This window comes from Melanerpes formicivorus, unplaced genomic scaffold (genome assembly GCF_026170545.1).
Source record: "Melanerpes formicivorus ecotype bairdi unplaced genomic scaffold, bMelFor1.0.p_v2 SCAF_16, whole genome shotgun sequence".
In the NCBI taxonomy this organism is placed as follows: Eukaryota; Metazoa; Chordata; class Aves; order Piciformes; family Picidae; genus Melanerpes; species Melanerpes formicivorus.
Window position 1 is genome coordinate 7211333 of NW_027142368.1, and position 25941 is coordinate 7237273.

The window sequence follows — 25941 nt, forward strand, 5'->3', positions numbered from 1 at the left end:
GCTGGAAGAGATGGAGCTAAATGCACAAAACACTTTCATTTTCTTTATTTTTCAATCGATACTGTATGAATACAAAGTTTCTAGAAAGCTACAAAAATCCTACCACTTTATCAAGAAGGCATCAAAATGTGTCACTTTGCAAAGACATGAAAACACCTGCAGTAACCGACACAAAAATAGCATTTTTAGAGTGATGAAATAATTGCACTTAACTGTCATGGATATTAAAGTTATCACACATATGTACCGCCAAAGCTAGAATACAGGGGGTTGGGTTTTTTTTTGTTGTTTTTTTTTACAAAGCACTTTATAAAAAAATTCTCTGCACACAAAACCTATAATTTTCATATTACTATCATACTAAAGATAAATTCACTTTAAAGCCAACACTTAAAACATTTAAAACAAAACAAAACAAAAAAAAAAGGTACCAGTACCTACACACAGACAATAATACAAGAATACTGTACTGCCAAGAGGTTTGACTGAAACTCCTTTTGAAAGCTTCTGCAAATATGTTAAGAGAACATTGGAGAACATTCACTTCTGGTTTTTTTTTTCCCAAGAGCCTTCCCTCACTGTCTAACCTAGAGGTACTTTATCATCAAAAGGCAAGTTCTACATCAAAAGTTACCAGCAGCAGTACAATATTAAAGTAACCACTGACCATATATGAATATGCTTAAGTCACAAACCCATTTTATACACATTACACAAATAAACATAAAGTGAGAATCCCATTAAGTCATTTACAAATGTGAACAAATGCACATGGCAAAAAAAAAAAATAATACCCCAAAACAAAAACCCAACCTGTTTTACATAAAATGTACTGAAGAATTAAAGGCTATTCAGGTTTTCAATGTTATAAAATTCTTTTGTCTTTTTTTTTTCAGGCACATATTGTATTTTTTTTTATCTGCAGTCATGAGCCTGAATCAGAGGCCCATCAAACAAAAGCAAACCAAAACCACATATTCTGTAGGAGGTAACAGGGATCCATCTCCTTTTAGTCAACTGAGTGCATTTAAGATTTAATTTATACACTAAGACTAATTCCATGATCTCAGCAAGGATGACTTGAAAAGTTAAAAGATTAAGATATTCAAAGTGTTCCTTTGACTTATTGAGCCTCAGTCTTTTTTTTAGGGGGCTAAACATCTCATTATGAAAGATAAGAGGGGAGAAAGAGATCATCCTGAGAGAAGTACAAAACTGGACTCTACTACACCCATCTGCTGTGTGACCAGGTAGGTGTATCCCTATGGGTCACATAAAGGGTAGAGAAAGGTTTCTCAGTATGACTGAGTGAGTGATCTGGGAAAACTATAAAGGGAACTGCTTCAGAAGGCAAGTATGGCCTAGGACTTGTAGTGGGAAAATAAATAGGTATGGATCAGCACGTCAAATGTTGTATCTGCCTGGAGCTGGCCAGTTACTTACATTCAACATTAATGTACACCCTTCATTATTTCAAATAGCCTATACCGTGCAGGTTGTAACGGAAGAAGCTACTGCCAACCTAATGAGCTGTAGCTGTGGTAGAAAGGGAAGGTGAGCAATAGGTATTGTATCTGCAATTCCTTCAAAATAGTGGTGCAGTACCTAAACAAAGTATTTTGGGAATTCAAGTAAGTAAAACTACATTTGTTAGTAGTAATTTTTGACAGCCCCAAATGGTACCATTATGCTTGGTTTAGTATTTTAACGAGACAGAAGTGTAGTTTATCACAAATGTCAACTAGTACAGCTGAAAGGTTTGGTAGGAACTGAGAAGATATGCTCTACTTGTGGGGCAAAAGTGCCTTTGCCCTACCTCAGTCTCATTGAGTTCAACAGGATTACTTGTCTTATAGAGGTAAGTGAGATTTAGACCTTGAAGGAATAACAAAAATAATATTTGAGAGACAGGGAACTTGAATTAGCACAATATTTACCACATAGTGTCACAATAGTTCTATATATAAAAAGTTAATCTTAGTTTTCATCAATACTTTAAAAATCAAGGTAAAATTGTATTCACAACTATATAATCACTCTGACAGCTTTTGGTTTTGCTGATATTTCTTGTTTTTAACATTGTTTCCTTAAACTCTTGCTCCTCTTCTGACCTGTTGTAGTTGCAGTGTACAGTATGGCCCCCGTTCACAGAAGGTATGGAATACAGACACTTTAGTAAGAGGAGCTAATTGGTTGTTTTGTTTTTGTTTTTTTTTTTTCCAAGACATCATCTGGGAGAAAAAAAAGATAAAACCAAATAAAACAACCCTGTGTTTTGACTTGTGCTGGCCAGAGTTCCTCTAGCAGCACCTTCACCCACAATGCTCACGCTCAACATTTCAACGCTTAAAAGCACACAATTGCATTTCCCCTAGCTATTCTCCGCTCTCCATTTTCTTCTTGCTTTATGCATCTGACTTTCAGTGTAAACAAAATCTTCTAAACAAAACATCTTCACAGATATCAAAATATTATTAAAGGAGAACAATAAAGTCACATTTGTCCACTGTCTGAAATTCTGCAGTATGTGGAACTCTCATTATGCAGATGCACGACAGGATGAAGAGAATATAAACGTGAACCATTTTCACTTTTATGTCACAGACAAATCAGTTGCTGGTTTGCAATGCTGTCAGAAATGGCAAACAGTAGATTATTCTTCAGCAGGTTGATCACTAGCAAAATTACTTTGCTGTGAGTGGTGCTCTTTAGTGAATGGAGGCCTGTAGATTCAACTTATTCCAATAAACCAAAGGCATTACGGTGATAACTAAATATTTTTGGTCTCTCTACAAATTGTCATTATTATGGCAGCACTTTTCTAAGCTGGAATTTCAAACCAAAGGCACTTTCATGCTAGAGTGCAGAAGAGTCACAATTAATTATTTGGTCATGAAATTTAAAAAGGCAGCATTTATTAATACAATTCACTTTTCAGGGAGGACTAAGACTCTGTAACCTTTCCTTTTGGTATAGGCATTTAACTGCGTAGTAATGAGACTGACTTGTACAGAAGGTTGGTTTAGACCAAGCAGTCAAAGAGCGTTTCTGTGGGGAAAAAATACAGGTATTTAAAAAAATGGAACCAATTAATAAAACAATATATAAAATTTATGTTAAGAGGCGAAAGGTACTTCTAATATAATGCTAAGGCACTGCATATTGTAATGCTTTGGCAGCTCAATTAAAAGGTTCCTACAAAAAAAGTAACAGTAACAAGATAAGTACTTCCAGCTTACAAAAGAGCTCACAGTTTACAGGCAGCCTGTTGGACTACATACCCCACACTGAACAGTTGAAGGATTAAGGCTTTTAAGAATTAACATATATAGGGTATGGATCATTTACAGAAGTGTAAAGAAAAGACGATGGAAGTAGTTTCCCTAGTATTACATATGTGAACACCAATAAACGTAGTGACTTTTTATACCCTAGAGTCATGGCATATGTAGTGTGCCAGATTCTATTAAAAAACTGTACCTGGTTTTGCAGATTGACTTACATACTTTATATGCCTCAGAGAGTTTGCTTGTTATTAAAAACAAATAAAATCACCAAAACCACAATTCAAACCCTAAATAAAAGACGACTTTAAAACAAAATACAACAAAAAAGTAGTTTTTGACTTGTAACACCAAGTGCTTAGAATAAAGGGCTACCGTTAGGCTGTTACAATGCAGTGCTTTTCCTGATGTGATTTGTTAGTGTTAAAAATGAGTGTTAAAAGAGACCTTACCATGGACATATTCCTCTGTTCAGTTTACAGAATATAAACTGAAAGATCATCAGCCCTAATATCCACAAGTTGGCAACAGCTAGACATCTCAGCAATTATCCACCTGCTAGAGGTGATCTGGAGTTAGATCAGAGGCAGGCTAAGGAATTTCAGCAGTCACCTTTCCCCTCAGAGCTGTCTGTATCGTCCACTAACCTGAGTCCTCAGCAGTGTCTGATGCAGAGGTACAACAGCCCACTACCTCATCCAGGCTATATGCTTGTCTAGCTAGTCAAACAGCAGGCCATTCTAACAGCAAGTACTATGCAGACATAGAATATAAAAAAATAAGACTGACTCTTTTGATAACTACAGTACTGTGCCTGGGAGTATAGTCTAGACTTACATTGTGCATGGACACATACCAGTAAAGGGTAGGGAGGAGGGACCTGCTAAATGTTAACTTTTTTGACTCAGGGCTGCAAAAGACCTTCCCATGAACACTCTTTGCTGATACCTCATGACTGCTCTTTAAGGTGGCTTGTGCTTGGCTGGGCAGCCCTCAGCCTTTCAGACAAATGTTTCACATGAGAGCCTTCTGCTGGCCCATCACCTGCTGAAACAGCTGCTGCCTGGACAACTGAGGGGCAGTGCTGGGTGTGCAGCAGAGCAACACTCTCTGGTGTAGCCAGGAGGAATGAGACTTCTCTCACATATGCGTACCTCAGACAATCACTCACACCCACAACCATGGTTCGAATCCTTACAGCATTAAAATATCTCCAGCTGTACTTTACTTCCTGGAGTCTTCCCTGAATATACCGGAAGGATGAATACTACCACATCTAGATGCAGAAGGACATTAGACCCCACACAGTACACACGTGTTTGTCTCATAGGAGGTCTTTGCCAGCTGGAACTGGAGAGACAACTGGGAGAGGTGTAAGAGCACCATGATAAAAGCAGAAAAGGAGAAAAAAACCCTCCACTTCCTAATCCTCTTTGCCTGATGTTGGTGGTGATTTTCTAGCATCTCATAGATATTAAAGCTGCTGATCCTTTCAGAGGTGTATGTATTCTTTCAAACACATTAGTGTTTTGCTTTCAGTTTCCAAACTACTCGATGCTGTTGCAGTGTCAGATGTTTCCATTCATCTGTTCATTTCAGAGTTGCAAGTTTTTCACTCAACTTATTAGAAAACATAGTTGTCCATATAAAATATAACTGCACACACGAGACTACATATAATGCGAGTCTAAATCTTCAGTATTTACCTACTTATTGCAAAATGAACCATCTTTTTTTCATTAAATAATCAAATTTTCATATTAGTACAATACAACTTTATACTCTTTTTAAAATACACTAGATATGTTAGGGGTAAGGGGGTGATGTTTTCTTTTTTCTGCAATACCTGCTTGAAAGTTTAATGGATTAGAAGATTAGTTTTAGCGCTGAGGAAAAAAAAAAATAATAATATTACAAAATTTGCCTAATTTTAGGACCTGTCTGTTTCTATCAGGCATTTCTTAAGGCTATGTTTTTCATTTGGTTTCAAACAGGACAAAAAGAAAAAAATGCTTCTTTTTTAAAAAATAATTTAGTGAATTACATTCGTCCATATCTTCCCCTAATTAGTTACAAAGATACTTCTATAAAGGTTATTCACTTTGTGTACTCATTTACAGTTACAGCTAAAGATTCATTTCGGTTTCACTTGCATTGTAAAACAAGTATTTCGTGTTGGGAAAAAAAACAAACCCCAAACCAAACCCAAATAAACTCTTATAAATGCTGTCAGTTTTTTCCCCCATGGCAAATGCTCTGTCGTACATTTTTCTATCAGAATTAAAAATATGCCTCCACAGACAGAGGCGTCAGGTTCTTAAATACAGTCTTCCCCAAAGAACTGTGGTTTACAAATTTGAAGAACACAGTTTTAGAAATAATTTTTACAACTGTACCAGAATTTCACAGCTACAATTATATATGAACACATTAAAAATGACTTCACTAAAACAGGCTTTAGAAAAATGTGGGTGAAAGTTGGGCCAGAGGCACTGCCACTTAGTGTTGAGGTTTACAGTCTGTGTTTTGATAAAGAAGTGAAATGAAGTGTATATATAAATAACTGCTCAGTCCTTTACAAGCCTGTAAATGTGATGCTGTGCTCCATGTTCGCTGTTCGACACTTCAAATACACAAGCCATGCAGAGCAGGGTTTCTTGTGTATCCCTGTTTGTTACCACCTGTGAGGGGAAGGAAGAGGCAGACAGTAGGTTACAAACTGGGAAACACCCAAACGAGAAACGACATCGGCTTGATTCAGACACTCTTTAGCTGTGACTAACTGAAACATGTCCCCTTGCTCAATGGCAATTCAAACTGACCTTCATGATGCTGCTCACATGCTGTGCTCTGGGGCTGAGCTGTGGGGCAAGTCAGTCCCAGTGGAGGACACTGAGACAGCCCACTGTGGCTGCTGGACCATGAGTTGCCGTCATGTAGCTTCGGCTCAGCCTTCCTCAACCTGAGCCCCACTTCAGGAAAGGGAAACCAGCGCACCTTTGTCACCAAAGGCAGCTGAGGGGGAGCACATGGCTCTGTGCTTGTGGCCCTACATCTGCCCTGTGCCACCAGTCCTTGGTCCTGCTTGAATGCCCTCGTAGCAGCAGCAGCACATGGCTCTAAGTGCTTGGCTGAGGTGCTGCTGCAGAGACAGCAAAAGCAAGCTGAGTAACTGGATGAAACTGGCTTAAATGTAGCCCATTCTTCAGGCTTTAGCTCACCTGTTGGGTGTGCCCATTACTGCATGGTCTCCTGGCCCAGGGACCAATTCACACCACTGCCATTTACAGTATTATAATTGACAGCTCAGTAAGAGCACATTAGATGAATGGCAAGGTTCAAAGTTACTGCCTCGGGCTCTCTGCAAACGCCAAATAGAGCCCTGTATATCAAAGAGAAGTAAGTTGAATTTTTGGAAAGTAACAAAGATGTGTGTTCATGTTCTCAGCCAGCTTGGCCTTTTCATCCTTGGCGTCTGCAGCACACAATTCCAAGAGTTACTCTGAAGTCAGTGGGATGATTTGTTTAGCAAGCAACATGACTAAGGGATTTGGAAACTGGTTCTAAATAGTAAGCAAGACAAAAAAAAGCCTGAGAGCTTCTTAGAAGTGCAAAACTAAAAAGTGAATCCATACCAATAAAATTGTGAAGTTTTCCAACACACTGTTCATCATGTATTTCTCTGGTAAATGCTTCAGCTTGTGGATGAAGTTGATCATATATTCACACATTGGGGAGCGATTTATTCTGTACACGAATCGGCCGTTCTCAAACCTTGCATATTCAGTCTAAAGAGAACAAAAAGAGAGCATTTAGAGTAAGATAATTCAGAAATAGCAAAAAAAAGTCTAAATCTGTGTAGACAGAAAAAAGAGAAACCATCTCTCAGGCACACACCTCCACTTGCTAACTCCCTGCCTGAGCTATGCAGTGTCTTGCTAAAAATGCAAAAGCCCTTAATTACTGAAAGCTCTAATAGAATGGCTTGTTCTCTAACCTGTGAATTAAAAAACTGAACAGATGAGGATTACACAAAGGTAAGTTCAAGTCAAGTGAAAATTAATTAAGCAGAAAACTCTGTGGTAAGATGATTTTACAGTAGTTTCGAGGCAACTGTCTGCAAAAGGAACCACAAAAATAAACTTCCATATTTGTGCATCCACATAGGGATACAAATGTAGCTGTATTACTGCATGATGTAAGAGGCAATTTATCAACTGCAGAAAGATGCAAGACTACAGCTGGAAGAAAACCAGCCTGATTTAGATTGTGGGAGCTCACAAGAGGCTGTAGGAGGGTAAGGCTGTGACTCTTGGACTCCTGCTGCCCAGCCACCAATTGCTCAGATGTGTTTGTTTCTTTTTTCACTCTCTGTAAGCCTGGGTTTAAGGAAATGATGAAAAACTTTTTTATGGTCACCTAATACAGAAAACATATTTAGTTAACCAAGGACATGATCACGTGCCCAGGCTCAACCTTCATCACTAGGCTAAAATTCCCATACAAAAAGTGTCTTGCAAACAACAGATTTGGGTGTGGGGCTTAGTACACTGAAGACGAGTTAAATACTGCAGTACCACTGCACAATAAACCAGCTAGTGACCTGACCACACCATACAGTTTTGTGCTTAGAAAAGGTAAACATAAATAAAAGCCCTTGCATGTTAAAGAAAATACCCAATTTTGTATTCCAAAGCTGCTGGTGACTGGGCAAGGCACACCTTCCTGTCCATAAGGTAAGATAAAATACACACAGGTATGTACAAAACATAGGACACCAGCCATGGCTTTAAATGTTTACAAAATCTAGATGATAGAGGCTAGCTTGTCACTGCAGTATGGTTGCAGATGTGGCTGGTCAAGTGTTTGGAAATGGGAGCAAAAGCTTCAGCTATTTTCTGCCACATGATGGAGGAGGCAGCACTGATGTCAGCTGCATGTTTCTGACTGAAGCATGCCACAGGCAGAGTGGAGTAGGGTCTCCAATGCAACAGGTAACTGTAGTGTCACCATTCACATGGTGATTTAAAAGGAATGCAGACATGACTGGGAAGGAAAATACTCTTCCAGGAAGGAAGAAAAAGCCAGATAAGAGCAAAGTAAAGATAACAGAAAGAAAAGCCCAAGGAAAACGAAAGGGAACCAGAAAATCATCCCACACATCCTGGCACAACACCTACCTCTACTTTTTCTACTACTTGCTTTCCAAATGAGCAGACTTTGGTGGAACAGGTGATTGTCATGTTTTCTGAGCTCTCATACTGACTGGTGACTCCATAAAATGCTCCTGTATCATCTTGAATGTTGCAGTTTAAGTCAGCCTGTTGGGGAAAAATGACAGCTGTTGACTTTGTTTTCCATTTGACAGTGTCAGTAGCACACGCTGTAATTAGCTCACCATTATTTTCAGAAATGAGGGAGACGGGAGGGAGTTTTATAGTGACAACAGTGGAAAAGGTCTGTCAGGTAAGTGGCAGTAAAAACCTTTGGGAAGCGAGCATCTCTTCACACTTTAAACAACAAAAGACAATCCAGTATTTCTCTGGGCTGCAGGTGATGTTCTAATCTGGCAGAGAGCTGATGAAGTCCCTGGAGCAAAGGAATGATCACCTGCAAGAACCTGGAGGAGCCTCCTGGAGGGAACCTGCTCTGTGGCCTCAAATTCAAGCCATCCTGGTCCTGAGGGGCCATAGTTCACTTTCTCCTTTTCCCTTAAAGCAATAAAATCCTCATGGCAAAGGGAGACAGCTGCACAACACGGAATCAACGCCTGATAAGACTCTGTCAAGCCATATGGCCCTGATTCAGCAAAATGCTTGACTTCATGGAGCTGCATGATGCAATTCACAGGCTGCTTCACCTGAGCTGTGCCTACCACACCACTACAACACCATGGGAAGGGTTTGATTTCTTTCAGTATTTTTCTGCAGTCTGAAAAACTAACCAGCTGCCTTTGATATCAAGCAACAGAGACTGAGACTTGCAGGATCAAGCAAGGAACAGTGCTACCTTTAATTATTTATAAGCAAATCCAAGTCCTGTGCACAGCATGATTAATTTGGCTACAAAGCAATAGCAGAGGTCACATGCTGAATCCAGCCCCCCCCAGGCCTGCAGCAGCACTGAAGCTGTTCTGCCACTGTGCTCTTTGTCATCATGAATTCGTTTTCAAAAGCCCTCAACTTAAAAGCACACTAATATGGATACAGGCAGAGTCCAGGGATATCCACAGCTGGGTTTGTTGATTCAGGCATTAGCTTTGCTGACATCTTTGATGCAAAAGGGGAGAGTGGACAGGGTTGTCTTTTTATGTGGAAATAGCTGATCAGCTACTGCAGCATAATAACTAGGAATTGCCTGAATGTTTAACTTACTCTGAGATGAGCATTTTAGCAGGGAAATGCACTTTGGCACCAATTTCACTTGCAAGTCTAGCTCTGCTTGCTTTTAGTGCTAAACCAGGAATTTAACACAACAGTTTTGACAGACACCTTCATGTTCTTTCTACCTTGAGACTTTTGGCAAACCCAGTCTACAGGTATGTTCATTTACAAGTTAGTGTGGAACATTTATAATCCTGCCTGCACTATAGTTCAGGTCATTTGTAACTGCTATTTAATTTTTAACTAGGCAACAACTCATTAATTCCACTTAGTGTCTGCAGTCCTTATTTGTGGTACAATGCTCTGAGGCGATATGCTGATAATAGCGCATACTGAGTAGTTTGTGGTACAGAGAAGACACAGGTCTAAGATTACTTCAGTCTGGCTTTGGTAAATTAATCAGTGGAGAAGTCTCCTGAGGTTTGCACACAGTAATACAAACAGCCCTATAGTCACGTCTTTTGCATAACAGAAAGAAATCCTATCGCTATTACACCTTGTTTCTTGCACATGTTTTGCATGAGGTCAGCAGTTAATGTTTAATGTACTGCTTTAAATCTAAAGCAGCGTGTTCCCAGTGAGCTGTAAGAAATTGTTCCAAGCTAAGAGTAAATAAGCAATTTGCCATCACAGCTGGCTTTCAGTTGAAACACGACAAACATCTAAACGTGACAAACTGTAGCAGCCATCAGCCGTGCCACAGCTGCTCCACCGGAATTTCTGAAGACTCGGGATTTCTGAGAAAACAGTTTCATCGTGATAACTAACAACAAATAATACCACCAATGCCCATTTTTAAACAAGTGGTCATTCCTGATGCTACCACAATTAGATTTTTACTATCCATTTTTCTTTTTCCTTTTCAGACACAGGCAAAAAAGTTAAGAAATTCAAGCTAAAATGTAACCAATTTTATGTTGTCAAAGGAGTCAACCACACAGTTCAAGATGCAGTAACAACTGTCGATAGACTAAAAAGAAAACAAAACTTTTTATCTGCTGCCTTCTGACTTTGTAGCCCACTGGGGAAAAAAATAAATATCTAAGAGTTGTATTTACATGCTGACATTTAACCTGGACAAGTAACACATGTGGCCATCTGGCACCCTCTTGATCACTCCTACAGCTCTTCCAGCTCTTGCTGAACTGAGCAGGAGTCCTGTGTACACAGAAAAATACAGGCTGGGGCCATGATGTTTGAATGAGGAACACATGAAATTACCATTCAAATGTCATAATTTACTGTTATGCAATCACAACATTGTTGCAAAAGCCTCATGGTAGTAAGATAGCTGTGAATTATCTTTGTTTGCTTTATTTTCCCTTTGATTTTTCTTTGAGTCCAGCACACAATAAACATGTTTTCAAGGAAGGATGTGATTTTACCTTTTAAATAAAAGTTTCCATGTTCAAATTACAAACTGCTGAGAGCTGAAGCTTTAGGACTCCTCCAAAAATTGTAACAGTAACATAAAAATGTCATTAAGAGTTGTCTACAGCAAATACATGCAAATGAAGGCTCCACTGAAGCTTCTTTCAGCACTGAAAGAATTTTGTCTGATCTCACTTGCTAAAACAACTCTTTCCCCTCAGTCTAGGTTCAAACTTTTTCACTAGCAGATGCATACACGAACACCAGGGATGAGTGTCTATGTGCAGTTTTGAATCAGCACTTTTTTTCCAGTCAGAAGAAAGGCACCCCATCCTTCAGTCAGTCACTGCATTTCCAGAGAGAAGTCAGTGTATGAAACAAATGCACTACAAATTCTGGGCCACTCAATTTAAGAAGAACCTTGAGACACTTGAACATGTCCAGAGAAGGGCACTTGGTGCCATGGTTTAGTTAGTCCTGAGGTGTTGGGTGAGAGGTTGGACTTGATGATCTCTGAGGTCTTTTCCACCCTTATTGATTCTGTGATTCTATGATATCAAGGAAGCATTTATTCTGAACCAGGTGCTGAAAGCTTTGTTCTATGCCAAATACCTTTAGAAATCAAGGAAAGAAAATAACTGGTGGTAAAGTACAAAATGTTAGTTAAAAAATGGTACTGAAGGACTTGCTAATTCTCTGGTTTACAGAGCAAGTGGTTCAGCTGAACACAAATATATGAAAGGAAAAGTTGCATTTCTTGATGAAAACTGAGCATGATTAAAGTTTGTTTGGGTTTTTTTCCTCCTAAAAAGGTGGTGGAAATACACACACACACACACAAAAGAAAAAGCTATGCTAAACATGGGCACTGCTGTGGCTATGAGAGTTGGAGATGTGGCTTTGAGCAGGATTAAGGTGATGTTTCAGCTTTAGCAGGCTCCTTACTAGAGTATTGATTCCAGTTTCTGTGTCTACACTTTAGAAAGGATATTGGAAAATTGGAAAGAGTTCAGAAAAGAGTTACAAGAATGATTTCAGGTCTGGAAAACATCCTTTGTAGTGAATGACTAATGAAACTCCATCTACTTACTTTTTCCAAGGGAGGTTTTTCCACCACTTTGTCATAGCCTACAAGTTGCTACATGGGGAAGAGTCTCCTGATAGATTAAATCTTTTAGAAAAGGACAGAAGACAGAAAGCTAAAGCTACACAAAAGCTAAATGAGAAACAAAGCAGAGGCTGGTAACTCTGGTGGCAACAAAATGCTGGCATGATTTTCAAACGTGGTGGAATCACCATTGCTTGGGGTCTTCTTTAACCAAGCTAAATACCTAACTAGCAGGAATACTCTAGTTCAAGTAGGCTTAGTCTGGATGCAGATATTACTTAGTGAGGTTCACTGCCTACATTACAGAAGAGACAAGACTAGATAAATATAACAATAGCAAAATTGAAATATAGGAGTTTATCTCATTAACCTCAATTAAGCCTTTTCCTTATAATTTCCTTTTTCAAGGATTCCTGTGAAAAACGTGATCAGTCAAACTTCTGGAGCGCTGCGCTTGCAGCCTCTCCTGCTGCAACCAGCTTTGTCTCATTATTTCCTTGGTACCCTCTAGCTGTTCTCTTGCATTTCAGACTCTCGTTGAAAATCTTTCCAGGCTCTAAAGCACCTTCCCCTTCTGTACAGCTTCTCATGCAACTCTGCTTGGACCCATGGCTGCAGGAACTGGGGTTGGTGAGCTCTGCTGCAGCATGTAGAGATATGCCTTTCAAAGGGTGATTTCAAATACGATGGCACTTGAGGTATTATCGTTTGATCGCATCTGATGTGATCCCTTTACTCATCACATTTTTAAAATAGGAGACCAGTGCAATTTAGGGAAGAAACAACAACCTAAAAGCAAAGATGGAATTTTTATTTTTCTTTTTAACTTTCTAGAGTAGATGTCTAACTCTGGTTTATTTCTAAGAGCTGAGATTTATATTAGCTGAATGCATTTGGAGGCAGGAGAGGCACTCAGCTTCCTGGCACCCTGTCTACAATGGTTGTGTAAGAGCATGATTAACTCATTAATAAAGCATAGCTTGTCGTTGGGTGGCACTGAAAATGTTATATATTAAGAGCACCAAGTGTTTGACACACTGCATGGAGAGGCCTCTGCCAGTGTGCCACAGCAAGCACCAAAACAGAGCTGGCTGCAACCAAAAGAAAGGATGACAATAAATTAAAAAAAACAACAACAAAACTTCACATTGGCTTCAGAAGAGCTCTCAGGCTCTCTGCTAAAGGCAGGGGGCAGAGGGCAGACTGCTTGTGTAATACTAACAGCTTTGGCTAACAAAAAAGCAACTCCAGCAAAACTGCTGAGAAGAGTCTAAATCCTTCCTGCTGAGCCGAAGGAAAACAGCACCTACTGAAACAGTGCGACTTGGGGAGGGCCAGAACAATTTACACTGGCATTCGGTAGTTAACGTTAAATACATAAGGTCACTTATTAACAACATCTAGGTTTTAACAACTGCTGACTGCAGGGAGGTGTGTTACTCATATGACCACATCATGCCTCCCCTCCTCCTCCTCTCCAAAGAGTGATCAAAGAGCTGAGATTCCAAATTGTGAAGCAATTTTTTCCAAGGGCAGCATCTGGGCTGCTGGCACGTTTCACCGCACGTTACACAGCAGTGCAGGAATTGCGTCCAGGTCTGCCACATGGTTGGGCTCCTGATGGACAGGCCAAGCTGCTCCGGCTTCCCAGCTGCTCGGCCCCTTCCACTCATTATCCAGCCTCAAACGCTAATGCCCTTGCATCAGATTGCGAAGGGGTCCTCCACAAGCACCACGTGAGCTCCCTGCATCAAGAGGGTTGTGATGGGGGAAAGAAAATGGATGTCTGCTTTCTTCCATATCTAATTTGTTTTGCATACATTTGCATGCTGGCCATAGACCCATTCACATTACGGATCCCAATTGTGATTGCAGATCATTTGCCAGTCAAAGCTGGCGAGTGTGCAAGTGCGTGTGTAGGCAAATCCAAGATTCTAGATTGTGCAACATAAATTACATGTAAAACCAGAAAGGAGGGGGGAAAAAAGGAAAGCGGTAGCCACAATTGTGTGTGTGAATGAAGGACACAAAGAATCTCCGCACCTTTTAAGATGGCTGCAGGCACAGGGGGATAAATTCAGGAGGGGGTGGGAAGTGCAAGCCATTTCTGAACACTGATTACATGGGTAAATTGTTTGTTCCAGTATATCACAAAGAGAAGGAGCATTATTTTTCATGCCACAGCTGTTTTGAATAAGAATAGGAATAAACTTAACCATCCTCCTCATGTTACTTACCACTAATTATGGCATATATTTACATCTATAAAAGAGTGAAATTTTGGGGGACATAATTTAATGCCCCTTTATTGTGTAGATTCCTTTATTTCCATCCCACATTTGAATTTCAAAAATGTTTAGGACTTCAAAGCATCTTTAAAAGCTTGCCCTGATTATAATATGCATTACTTTCTAAAACTCCTAGTTTGCATTGCAGATTCCTGCAAACAGAGGCATTCATTTTAAACATCAATTAATATCATCCATGCATCTTCAGATGAGTTTGGGTCTTTATTTCAAAGTTGCACTGAGCTCTGACTAAGCTCTCCTCAGTTTGAAAAACAGTTCAAGCTACTGTAAACATTTAAAATGAAGCCAGTGGATCAGATCAGCAGAAAGCCTGACAACTCAATATTACTTTATATCTGCTGGTTTTCTCCTGTGTCACTAGTTAGGAAACAGCCCTCCTCCTGTCAGACATACTCGCTTCCCACATCTCTTTCTTCCTGCAGCTGCAGAAGTCAGAGTTTAGGCTTGGCACAGGGCGTTTGGCAGTGTCAGAGGCACAAAATCCATGGCTACATTACTGCAAGGTGTGCTTACACCAGCACTAAGGAGCCCAACAGAGGCATGGACCCACTGCATCGTACTTTAGGTTATGTAGAAAAGTCTTGCAAAAAGAGAATCCCTGCCTCAGAATTTCCAGTCAAGGCTTGAGGCAAAACATGAGAGAAATAAGTAGTAATGCTTTAGACAGATGTTTCAGGGTTAAGTTGGATATGCAATCCATGACTAAGTCTGAACTCTTTCAGAAGGCCTAAGAGTATTACTTAGTATCACATAATGTAAGAATAGTAGTGAATAATCAGTTGGGATAGCATTAGTTATCAAAGTGAGTAGAATTTCAGCCAGTAAAAGAAACCAACAGAGGTAATACCTGTTGGTGTAGATTTCTGATAGGCTAATCAGAACTTCAGTGTCAGGGCTTTTCTCAAATCACAAAACCCATGTAAGTACAAACTAACCAACAGTTATGTTGACTTTATTCAGATTAACATTAGATGGCATGAATCATATCTGAGATTTGGCTTATTTTGTTAGTGAGCAAGGTAAGAGAGGCAGGGCTGTGCACTCAACCTGCACCCAGGGAAAGGTTTCATCTGCAGATACTCTGCAGCCTTGTTGAAATTCCTTGCCAGTGTTCTAGGAAATAACTTTAACATTTATTAAGAACACTTTTTTTTGTTGTTGTTATTTTATATCCCTGTAATCTTGAGTTCATATCACTGTCACACAAATTTCCTGTTCCTTGTACTGAGCACACAACATACCAAGTACAGCATCTTCTATCTATTACTGTAAAAGTCTGTCTCTGGAGTGACTTCCCTGAACTCTGGTTCTCAGTGACTACCTGGGATAAATAGAAGAAAAGAGTCATTGCATTCAAGGTGGAAGATAAAGACCGGGCAATCACTTCGCATGCCTGTAAGGCTGGTTGGTGGTGTAGAAGTCTCTTCCTTTTATAACTCCTGCACTGCTAGGTAGGAAGAGGCCCAAAGGTGTGACATCCAGATGCGTCACCAGAGCTGAGGCCAGAAGCTCACCCATTCCCAGCATCAGGCTGTGTTTCACAGGAGATATGATCTGCATGAACCAATAAATCTCTGCAAAGCAAAGCAATGCTTTGCTTTGTGCTCCATACCTGCCATGCTTTGCAAAGTCAACTCCACAATTGCCAAACGTCTTCTTGCAAGATCTCAGACCTTTCCCTCCCACTGTTTTTGCAATTAAACCTTATTACCTTTATCACAGGGTAAACCATGCTGCTGAGAAGCCTCAAGCAGAGCTAAATGGGAAAGAGCAAGAGAAATACTTGTTCCAGAGTTCTACCATAGCTAAGCCAAATTCTGCTTTAGTCATCTTCAATGTGAGAGCTTGTCTCTGGTCTTCCTGTTTCCCATCCTTCCTCCCCACACTACATTTAATGTCTAACAAAATACCCTTTGTGCTGCCTCCAGCGAGATGCCAGCTTCTCTGTTTACAGGCTCACCATCCCTTCTGGCATCAGCTCCTCACCTTTGCTTGCAAGATTCCACATGCCATGACACCTGCCCGCTTTCCTTCTCTGGCTTCCCTTGACTTCTTTCACTCTCAGTCCCTGGTTTTATTTCACTGATCCTCCTTACAGTGCTCTCTCACCTGTACTTATTTGCCCAACACAAAAATCACATTCCTCTTTCACACACATTACCATCAAACTCCACTGTAAGGAGGACTGTCACTGGACACTGATGCTCAGATGCAGTCGCTTACAGTGCTGAGCGCACTATCGATTGTTAAATGATAATGAAGGGAGAAGACAACAGCAAGGCTGGGAAGGGGGAAGTGGTTAAATAAAGGGTGAGAGGGAGAATTGTGAGTAAACAACCATGCAACACGAACAGAACCTGGGAAAATATCAACTTTCAGAGGAGGAGGAGGAGGAGAAGGAGCGAGTGGATACCCATTCAAAAGTGGATACTTAATTTGAAAGAAAAGGACAGGAATGAAAAAAAAATCTACTTCCATAGTAATAAACCTGCAGTTGCTAGCAAGGTAAAAGAGATTGTCAGACCTTCACCAGCTTTACACTGCTAATACAGGACTCTTTAGAACAGTTTTTTAATACCCCCCATAAAAATGGGAACACTGTCCTTTTTTCTCAACAAATGTCCTGTTAAGGTGAAAGAAATAAAGGACAGTGAGCTGACAGTTTAGGATCTAATTCTCATGACTTATTACTTCTGAGTTTCCTGCACATATTTTTAGATGAAAGGTACTGGTGTGCGGTTTACTCTTGTGAGGAGATTCGTTGTGACTAGTGCTATACCCAAACACTGTCCCTGGCACCTTCCCTCTGCTTCACTCAAGGAGAGAGAAAATCCACTGGCCTGTTTTCAGATCTTCACTCAGGAAGGCATTCACATCACATTTTTAATGTATAACTCAGTAGGCTATTAGCTCTGTATGTTTTTTGATCTCTATGTTAATACAACACAAAATTGTATTGTAAGACCATTATGTTGGAAAGCACAGTGAGGTTAGGAAATGTTGGATTGGAGTTGCCTGCACATCCTCACTGCTCAGCAGCATCTCTAGACGGCACACTCACCCTCTGAGCATCTATCAATATTTCTTTGTCTTCATTATTCAGCATGGCTCAATCCTTAGTTCCTGCACACTACTCAATACCTGTACTGAACACAGAATTATTAACTGATACAGGTTTTCTTCATGGCATTATCTTGATTCTTTATAAACAGCCATGAGCTTGATTTCTCAGTGACCACCTGAGGTGAAGTGATGGTGCCACCCCCATATTACAGAAGGGCAACTGAGGCAAGACTGTTAAAGGTGTGTACCATTTGTAGGAAATCAAGCAGAGAAGGCTGGTGCTTGAATTTTCAAAGTCATGAGTACAACACAGACTTTAATGGTTCAAAGATGATCTCTACTGGCTTTAGATAGAATTTTGAGCATTTAGCATGCCTGAAAATCATAGTATCATAGTATCAGTCAGGGTTGCCCTTCCATATTGAGAAAAAGCAGAACATACAACACCTCAATGACTATCTAGCAAATCCCTGCTACTTCCATGTCTTAACACGAAGACTGAGGCTTGTCATTCTCTGTTGGAACTGAGAACAGGTAAGTGAGTTGACATTCCATTTGCCAGTGGGCTTCACAAGTATTAACTATAGAAAGTGGAAAGTGAGATGAAGGTGCTCAGTTCAAGCCCAGTCTAGCAAGGAAGGTCTGTAGCAGTCACAGACCCTTAACCTCCAAGCTCTATTCCTCTGCAGCCAGATTTCTTCTGTTTTTATGCTTGCTCTGCTCCTGCCTCTCACATACCTATTTCTGCTGTGTGTCTTTACCCCTATGTTTCTTCACAAGTTCCTTAGCCCAAATGCTTCCTCTTCCCACTGCCTCCTTCTTTCTGACCCTACAACATCATCTATGTTTCCCAGCTTCCTGGTGCCTGCTCTGTGCCAGCTCCCAGTTCTCTGCTGCTTCCTGTTCCTGGCCTCTTTGCTCAGACAGCCTGGAAATGATTTGTCTATACCTCCCATGCTTAGTATTAAGTCCCATGAACTTCTCAACAGATTTCTTCAGCAGTCCAGCAGAGCTCTGCTAGGTGGTTTATCCCCTCCACACACAGATTTGAGAAAAAACTCTCCCTCATTCCCAGTTTCCAGTTCCAAATCTGGTGCCACAGCAGCTCTTGGCAAGATACAAAGTCTGGGGTAGGTACAAGGTGGAGAGTGTTTCAGGTCACATAGATAAGCTTCAACTGAAAGCATTAAACACCAGGAAATCTGGTCATAAACAGTGGTTCCAGATCAACCTTTTAGGATTTAAGCCTCAACCTGTCTATCCTGTACTTAAACTATAAATATACATCTTTCACTGAAGTGTTAAAAGAGAAATTTAAAATGCTTAGATGGTAATTGTTGCTATGAAAAGAAGTATAGCATCAAAAAAACTCCAACAGATTACTTAGTAGAAAAAGCTTTAGTATAGGTCTAAGATACAGCCTGGAGATTGGATGATCCCTTTGGATGAACCGTTAGCATTGCTAAAGTGATATTTTGTAATTACAGTATGAAAAATCTGATGTATCAATGAAATTAATCACAACTAGATCAATATACACCACCTCAGCCTTCCCTTCAAATTCTCTTTTCACTCTTGCTCACAGCTGACATGAATAGACAAAACTTTTGGAGTAGAGTCCCATGGCTGACTGACAAAAAGGAAAGGGGAAAGCAGATACGCTCTAGCAACCACAAAATGTTTAAGAACAACTCTGGAACTCTCCCAGGCTCACAGTCATCCCACTGCCACTTGATTCAAATCCTGGTTGGTCATATCTGCCTAAGTGTGGACTGATTGCAGGACTGGTACTAGTCCTTATTTGCATTTGGCAAGAGTTCAACATCTGAAACGCCAAAAATCAGCTTCTCCATTCCCACGGCTCCCCCGTTTTTCCCTGGACCACTAGATGGCAGTTCCCCATCTACAAATGGACCCTGGTACCTGCTTGCTCCTACTCAGCAGCTGTGTCAAGCACAGTTGAGGTACACATATGCCTTTGCATGTCATCCGCAACACAGCCCTCTTGTGGAGCTGTCAACAAGAGTGGCTCTGGGCCAGCGTCCTACCTGAAGGTAGCTCTGTGCTTCTACATGACAACAGAGGACAGTTCAAGCACCCTGAAAGGTGCTAAAAAACACTAACCACAGGCTTTATCAACAAGGCAGGTGCTCCACATCATGTCTTACTCACCCAGAATTTTACGAGGAAGAAAGCATTTTGGGGCCCCTTCCCAAAGAGTTCCTTGAGTCCACCCTTCTTTTCAGGGAATTTGTCATAAATCTGACGAATGTCCACAGACTCAAGCAAGGGGTCACTGTAAGAATGGTTGGCGTGTCCGATGTGTACGAAGAGGTGCTTATTGTACTGCAAGAAAGAAACAGGAGAATCAGTGCTAGACAGAAAGAACAGAGGTTTATCATGGCAGGGGGCTGTCTGTGCTCCTGGGCAGGGCAATGTGCTTTGAGGGATTAAATGACTCTCACAGTACTCTGGGGACTACGATTTCCTGCACTGATTTCCACGAACAACTTCAGTGACTGTACCATAGCCCCTCATGAACTTGGGTAAATATCAAAACCCCTGCATCCCTACAGCAGACCACAAAACATGGTGATCTTCAAGGGTATAATTGACCCTGAAAGGCATAGCATGGTGATGAAGAGGCCTTCACACTGCATAGTAAGGTGGATATGCTCACAAGGAAATCCTGTTTCTGCCTCTGTTTTATGTCCTCAGAGTCTGTATTTCTGCTAGCTCCAAAAAGTACACATACACACATCTCCTGTTTGCCTATTAAAACCCCAAACCTCTATCTAGAGCATATGTAAATACCACTTAACAAAAAGAGAAGGAAGAGGTTTTAACTCCAGAATGACAGTAATGAGAAGGTCAGTTACTCTGTTACTGTTACTACAGAAGGGGTCCTCGCTGTACATCCTCCAGTATTTTAACCCTTGTAATATTAAAGGGACAAAATCCCCTCAGGAGTTAGCTCTCTAGATGACTATCTCTGCCAAAACACATTCAGCTTTAATTTCCTCCTTCTTAACTTCATCCTATTGCACCTCATTATAGTCATGGAAATCACCTCAGCAATTCCTTTCCTGCCTGGGAGAAATGCTTGGCCCACTGAAGTGCACACCAGCCCCTACTGACTCCAATCTGGTCTTTTAGGGGCTGCCATTTCTCCAAGATGAGAGCACCTTTCAGCACATGAAAGTGGAAGGATGAACTCCTAAGATCCTCCATCAATCAATCAGCAGCTCACAGTGTCATGTGAGCAGAGAGAAGGAACTCAAGAGTGGCAGGATTAAACATTGGGGGTTTTAATCATGCAGATCACAAAACATTTTGCTAACCCGATTAAAGGAAAGCTGACATGCAGTCAGTGAGCACTAGAAAATGCTGTCTTATTGAACAGATGCTGTGTATAAGGGGCAATTCCCAAAAGCTAATCACAAATAAAATATTTAAAACCCCAAAGCAGACCTCATTTAAGCTATTTTGTTTACAATATACCTACTGAATGAACAAATTGAAATGACAAATCTAAATTAATTGGACATCCACTCAGAGCTTTCCTTCAGTGTAAGCAGAGTCTTCCCTAGCAGATGTCCAAAACTCTGGGGAAAAGGACTGGCTAGATTTCTGCACTTAGGAAATTAAATTGAAATCTATTTAAAAGTCATCTAGCACAACAAAATTTGAATTTACAATCAGAGAACACTCATTTGTGTATGGGGCCAAAAAAACAGATATGGTCCATGCTTTTCACAGGGTTGCATTTCTTTTTTAGCATTGTGGAAGGACAAAGGAAAGTGAGACCTTCACTGTTTGCACAAGCAAGCCCAAGTCTGAGAGCACCAGTTCCACAGATTTTCCTTGCAGTCCTCTTTCAAAATAATGGCATCCCAGCTTTATCTGTGTACAAGTGGAAAACTTGCCCAGCTTTTAGTTAGCACATGTGGAACCCAAAAGGGGCAGAACTGACCCAAAGAAGCTGTTTCTATCTTGAAGAGGAAAATGGTTGTGACAGAGCTGTAAACAGGTGGTGGGGAGCAGAACGCTTGTGTGCAGCAGTGAGTGTGCCGGGGAACGTGTGCCAGCTAGCCCTCACTCGGCACTAGCTTGCACAATGATCACTCACACACAATAAGGGAAATCACTGTGCCTACTGTAACAGTGTCTGAGGGCAGATTTTGCACGTTACTTTAACCAGTAGTAGCAAAAGTGGACAAAGCAGATACTTTAACATGACAAAACAAAGAAAAAAGTAACAAGAGAAAGCACAATGACTCCAGCATTGGTGCTTCTGTTTTGTATTGTTTTTTGATAGCTGTCACCTGTTCAGTTTGCAGTACTGTGAGGGAATAACTAGAAGTCACGCTGAACATTTTTTATGTAGCTTGCTGCCTAGTGAAAATGCATCAGTGACCAGTACACCTGGGAACTGCCAGGAATGCAAGAAAGGGAGTCCAGAAACCTGCTCTTGTTGTGTTCCTAAGGTACCAGGGATGAAGTGCAGGATGAGGCATGGGCTGGGTCATTGAACATGGCTGTCAAACGAAGCCTGAGATCAGGCAAACCTCTCCATTTTTCAAGCAGAATTATGAATTATCCCTCGTTCAGAGTAAGGGCTTGAAAAACCATTTCCATTATTTATTTTGAGCTTGTTCCCTCTCAGTCTTCTCTGCTGGAGTTGTTCCAGGTTGTGCAAATAACCAGATTTTTATAGGGACAGAACTGAGAGCTCAGTTCTCCTACATCCAGGAAAGTGTCCTCCCCAAAAGACACTCTCTGAGGCCCGAAAGTGGCTGCGGAGTGAAGGGGGAATGGAGACCTGTATTTTACAGCTTGGCAACTGCAAATTCCCAAGATGATTCACACACTGTACTTATTCTGCAAACCAGGAAAATATACAAATTGCTCTGTATCCAAAGTTCACTAAAAGCAGACACATTTACAGGAACATGGAGCATGAAGTCTTAATACTGTTCAAATAGAAAAGTGAAGTTAAAGGCAGCTGTAAAGCTACCACAGTTGTCTGGTGAGCTCGCCAAAGTACCAGATGCTGCTGCAGCAAAATTTCCAAGTGGGTACAGTAGGACAGATGGTATGACATCACCTGACAACATTCTTAGGACAGAAATGTTTATTTTGATATTGCAATGTGTGATTATTTTCTCCTTATGTTGCTGCAATTCCTATGCTAAGTACAATCATTACTGACCTAATTAGATATGGCATATTTCTGCAAACTAACAAATGACAATATAACATTCAAAGCAGAGTAAACAGACACTGAAATGATCCCTATCTTTTGTACAAACATACTTCATGACAGAAATTTATGCATAGATAAAAGCAAAAAAGCCAAGTTTTATGCTGAGCCCATTAGTGTCTGAAAAGCTTAAAAACACCCTCATCATATTAAAAATTCACTATTATCCTAGCTTGAGTATTCCAGAGTCACTGAAGTATATTAGGTGCTGAGGAATTTACTACAGCATTTAAAGTATTTGCATCTGGCATTAGGGTAGTAACATGCTTTAGATGATGTAAACATTGGAAGTAAAATCCTGTATTTTCTGAGAGTAACAACTCTATAAAAAACACAAAGAATGTTTTCAGCTGCATCTTCAGCGTCTGCATTACACGACATGCCCTGGAGATGGCCATCTCTTCCTGAGCTCCTTTCCTGAAAAACATTCTAACTATCCAAAGAATGCAGTAAAGCCATGAAATATGACTGTTGTCAAATAATACCACGAGAAAAATTATAATCCACTTAGGAATTTAAAAGAACCAAGACAAATTGCCAATGGCAGGGGATGCAAGCATTTAAGCTGGTGCAGAACAAAGACAAACCACCTACATTTGTTTTATCAGCCAGCGTGTATAACAGCTCCTTACCAATTCTGCACTTACATTCTAAGGCAAACACCTCTCCAGTCCATAAAATGCAGATTTGTAAATTGCTGCATCTCTACCTGACACATCCCTGTGCCTCCTCACACCTGTGGAGCTAATGCCAAGCCTTGACAAGCCTGTATTGGACCAAGTCTTTCATTAAAGAACGATGGCCAAGATGTGGATGGCAGTGATGCCAAGCCTCTTGCATTCCTGGTGCAGGCAAGCTGGGTATGCCAAGCTACAGGGCTACCGTCTCTGGCACTGCTCCTGTCATTCAGGGCTGTGAGGCCCTACATAACTGTATTGAGCAGCACACACGGCACACATGGGCCTGCTGAGGCTGGGTGACATGGATGCAGAGAAAGAGGAAAGGCAGATGGCCTGAGAGGGCCCTCGGCAGCTGCTTCTGCAGGGGTGACCTTACTCATGGGCATAGCACTCTGACTGCAAGGGCACTGTGTCCTCCTGCTGCTCCCAGGGGCACAGCTGTGATTTAATCCCCCTGAATCACACTCATATGCCTGGGAGTCATCCCTACACCAATACAGGTGGTGTAAGCTCCTCTGAAAACACTTCTGGGCCTGGAGCATGGCAGCAAGCTGGTGGTTAGCTGGACCTTGCACACCCATGGGACAGTTGAGCAGGACAAGGAGGTGGGCAGCACCCTGCTGCTTTGTCTGCCCTGCATGGTGTAATAACAATGCCTTGCTAGCTGGGCTGCTTCATGAGCTCTGTAGGTTCCTGAAACGTCAAGCACAACCACCACAAGAGTGATGCCATCTATATCATTACTTGCAGCAATAAATCCCTATGAAAAAGTACCATGGGGAGAGGCTGGCCACTTGAAAAGTTTTGTGTGCCCAAAGAAACTCCACCACCCAAAGGAGAAGTACATATTTATAAAAGGCTCTGCTGCAGATCTTCTCTTTCCCAGACACAGGGACAGCCTCTCATCTCTCTTTGGGCCAAATATATTCTGTACTGGAGGTCAGATGGACAACTGCTGAAGCTCAAAGGGACAGGTGCGTGGAAGGCAGGTGAGACAGTCTGAGCTTTCACTGAAAGGAGAGAAAATAGCACTGCTCAAGAGCCTGGCATTATGCAGTGATTCCCTCTGTACCTCCACAGACCAGTCCAATCCATCTTCTAAAAATGTACTGCTGCCTGTGCAGTCACTGTGCTTTTGGAGAAAAAAGGAGGCAGGTGAGGCAGAGTGATTGAAAACCAATCACTAGTGTATCAGCAAGTCTGCATGTGGCTCTAACCTCAACCCTACCCAGCCACAGCTCTGCTGCCTCACTCTATGTTGTAAATCTGACACTCTTTAATTTCCTACTGATGTAAGGAAATTGCTTGGTCTGCCAACAATTTTTCTTGTTCCTACCAAAACACTAGTAACCGAATATTTCATTCCTGTTGCTGTTCTCCATGCTGATGCAGACTGGGATATAGAACATTTTAATGCTAGAAATGGGGTCTGCACCAACTCCTACAGTTAATTGAAGTTTCTGTGCTTGTATGCTATGATAAATCTGCCTGGTCATCCCAGCCTTTCAAGGACCTCCACCTATTCAGACTCACATCTAGATCTGCCCAGAGACTTAATCAGGATAGCAGAAATAAGGACAAAGGTGGTGCACAAAAGTAATTCTCGACCCTGACAAATTAATGTTGCCCAGCACTTCCCAGCTACTGCCACAGCAGTCCCAGTATGAAACTGGGATTTGCTGGCTAGGCAAAGCGCTCACACAATATTTTCATCAGCTTTCCTGCAACAGTGAAGATGCATCCTTCAGTTCTGGCCTGGCTGATTTGAGACACTGCAGTCCCAATTCCACAAGTGCTGAGTGCTCAGAGGGGAAATTATGCCTGAATATAGGAACCTCTCAATAACGCTAAGTATTCTGCAAAATCAGGCTCATGACAAATCAAAGGGGACCCTCAAAATCAGTGGTCCATTCATTCTTTTGCACCTGAACTTCTTGGTTTGTCAAATGTGAGTAATAATGCTCCTTCATCTAAAAAAATGACTGCTAATACATCTGTGAAATGCAAATGGGGCATTTATTAATTCTGTTTGGAGGAGAGGTTAGACAGAGCACAGGGAAAAGGGCACCGGGCCATGCATTTCAACAGAAGAAAACAAACTACTGAATAGTTGCTTATCAAAGAAGGGCCATTTACACTGAATGAAGCAGGAACAAATAAACATGTGAGCATGTAATTAACTGCTGCATTGTAGAACAGATGTATGAGGACATTTCCCAACTTCTGAGAGCTTGACTTTACAGCCTAGCTACACCATTTTGGGGTGAGTGTATGGGTAGGGGAAGCTGCAGTGGAACGAGATGGGAAGATGTGGGGCTGAGGCACAGCCAGGTGCAAAGCCCCTTGGGTAGATGGATAGATGTTTGGAGTTAGCAGAGGCAGCTGTGGGCAGATGCACAGCTGTAGCCCACCACACTGCCAATGCCAGCCCAGCCCACATGCTGGCCCTCTCCTCTTGCCCCAGAAGCAATACTGCGTGA

At 41.3% G+C, this 25941-nt stretch overlaps 1 protein-coding gene across 9 annotated transcripts in view; it reads right to left on the reverse strand.

Annotated features, from left to right (window-relative positions):
* Window positions 1-17: 17 nt before the first annotated feature.
* The window catches only part of TEAD1 (TEA domain transcription factor 1), a 153695-nt gene continuing 127771 nt past the window's right edge, over window positions 18-25941 (reverse strand). For all 9 annotated transcript variants that reach the window (XM_068147953.1, XM_068147952.1, XM_068147955.1 and 6 more), the window contains 4 exons: window positions 19691-19864; window positions 8465-8605; window positions 6920-7072; window positions 18-5965 (listed from right to left, as the gene is read on the reverse strand). In XM_068147953.1, coding sequence (XP_068004054.1) covers window positions 5852-5965; window positions 6920-7072; window positions 8465-8605; window positions 19691-19864 — 582 coding nt within the window. In that variant the 3' untranslated portion in view covers window positions 18-5851. The remainder of the gene's footprint in view (window positions 5966-6919; window positions 7073-8464; window positions 8606-19690; window positions 19865-25941) is intronic.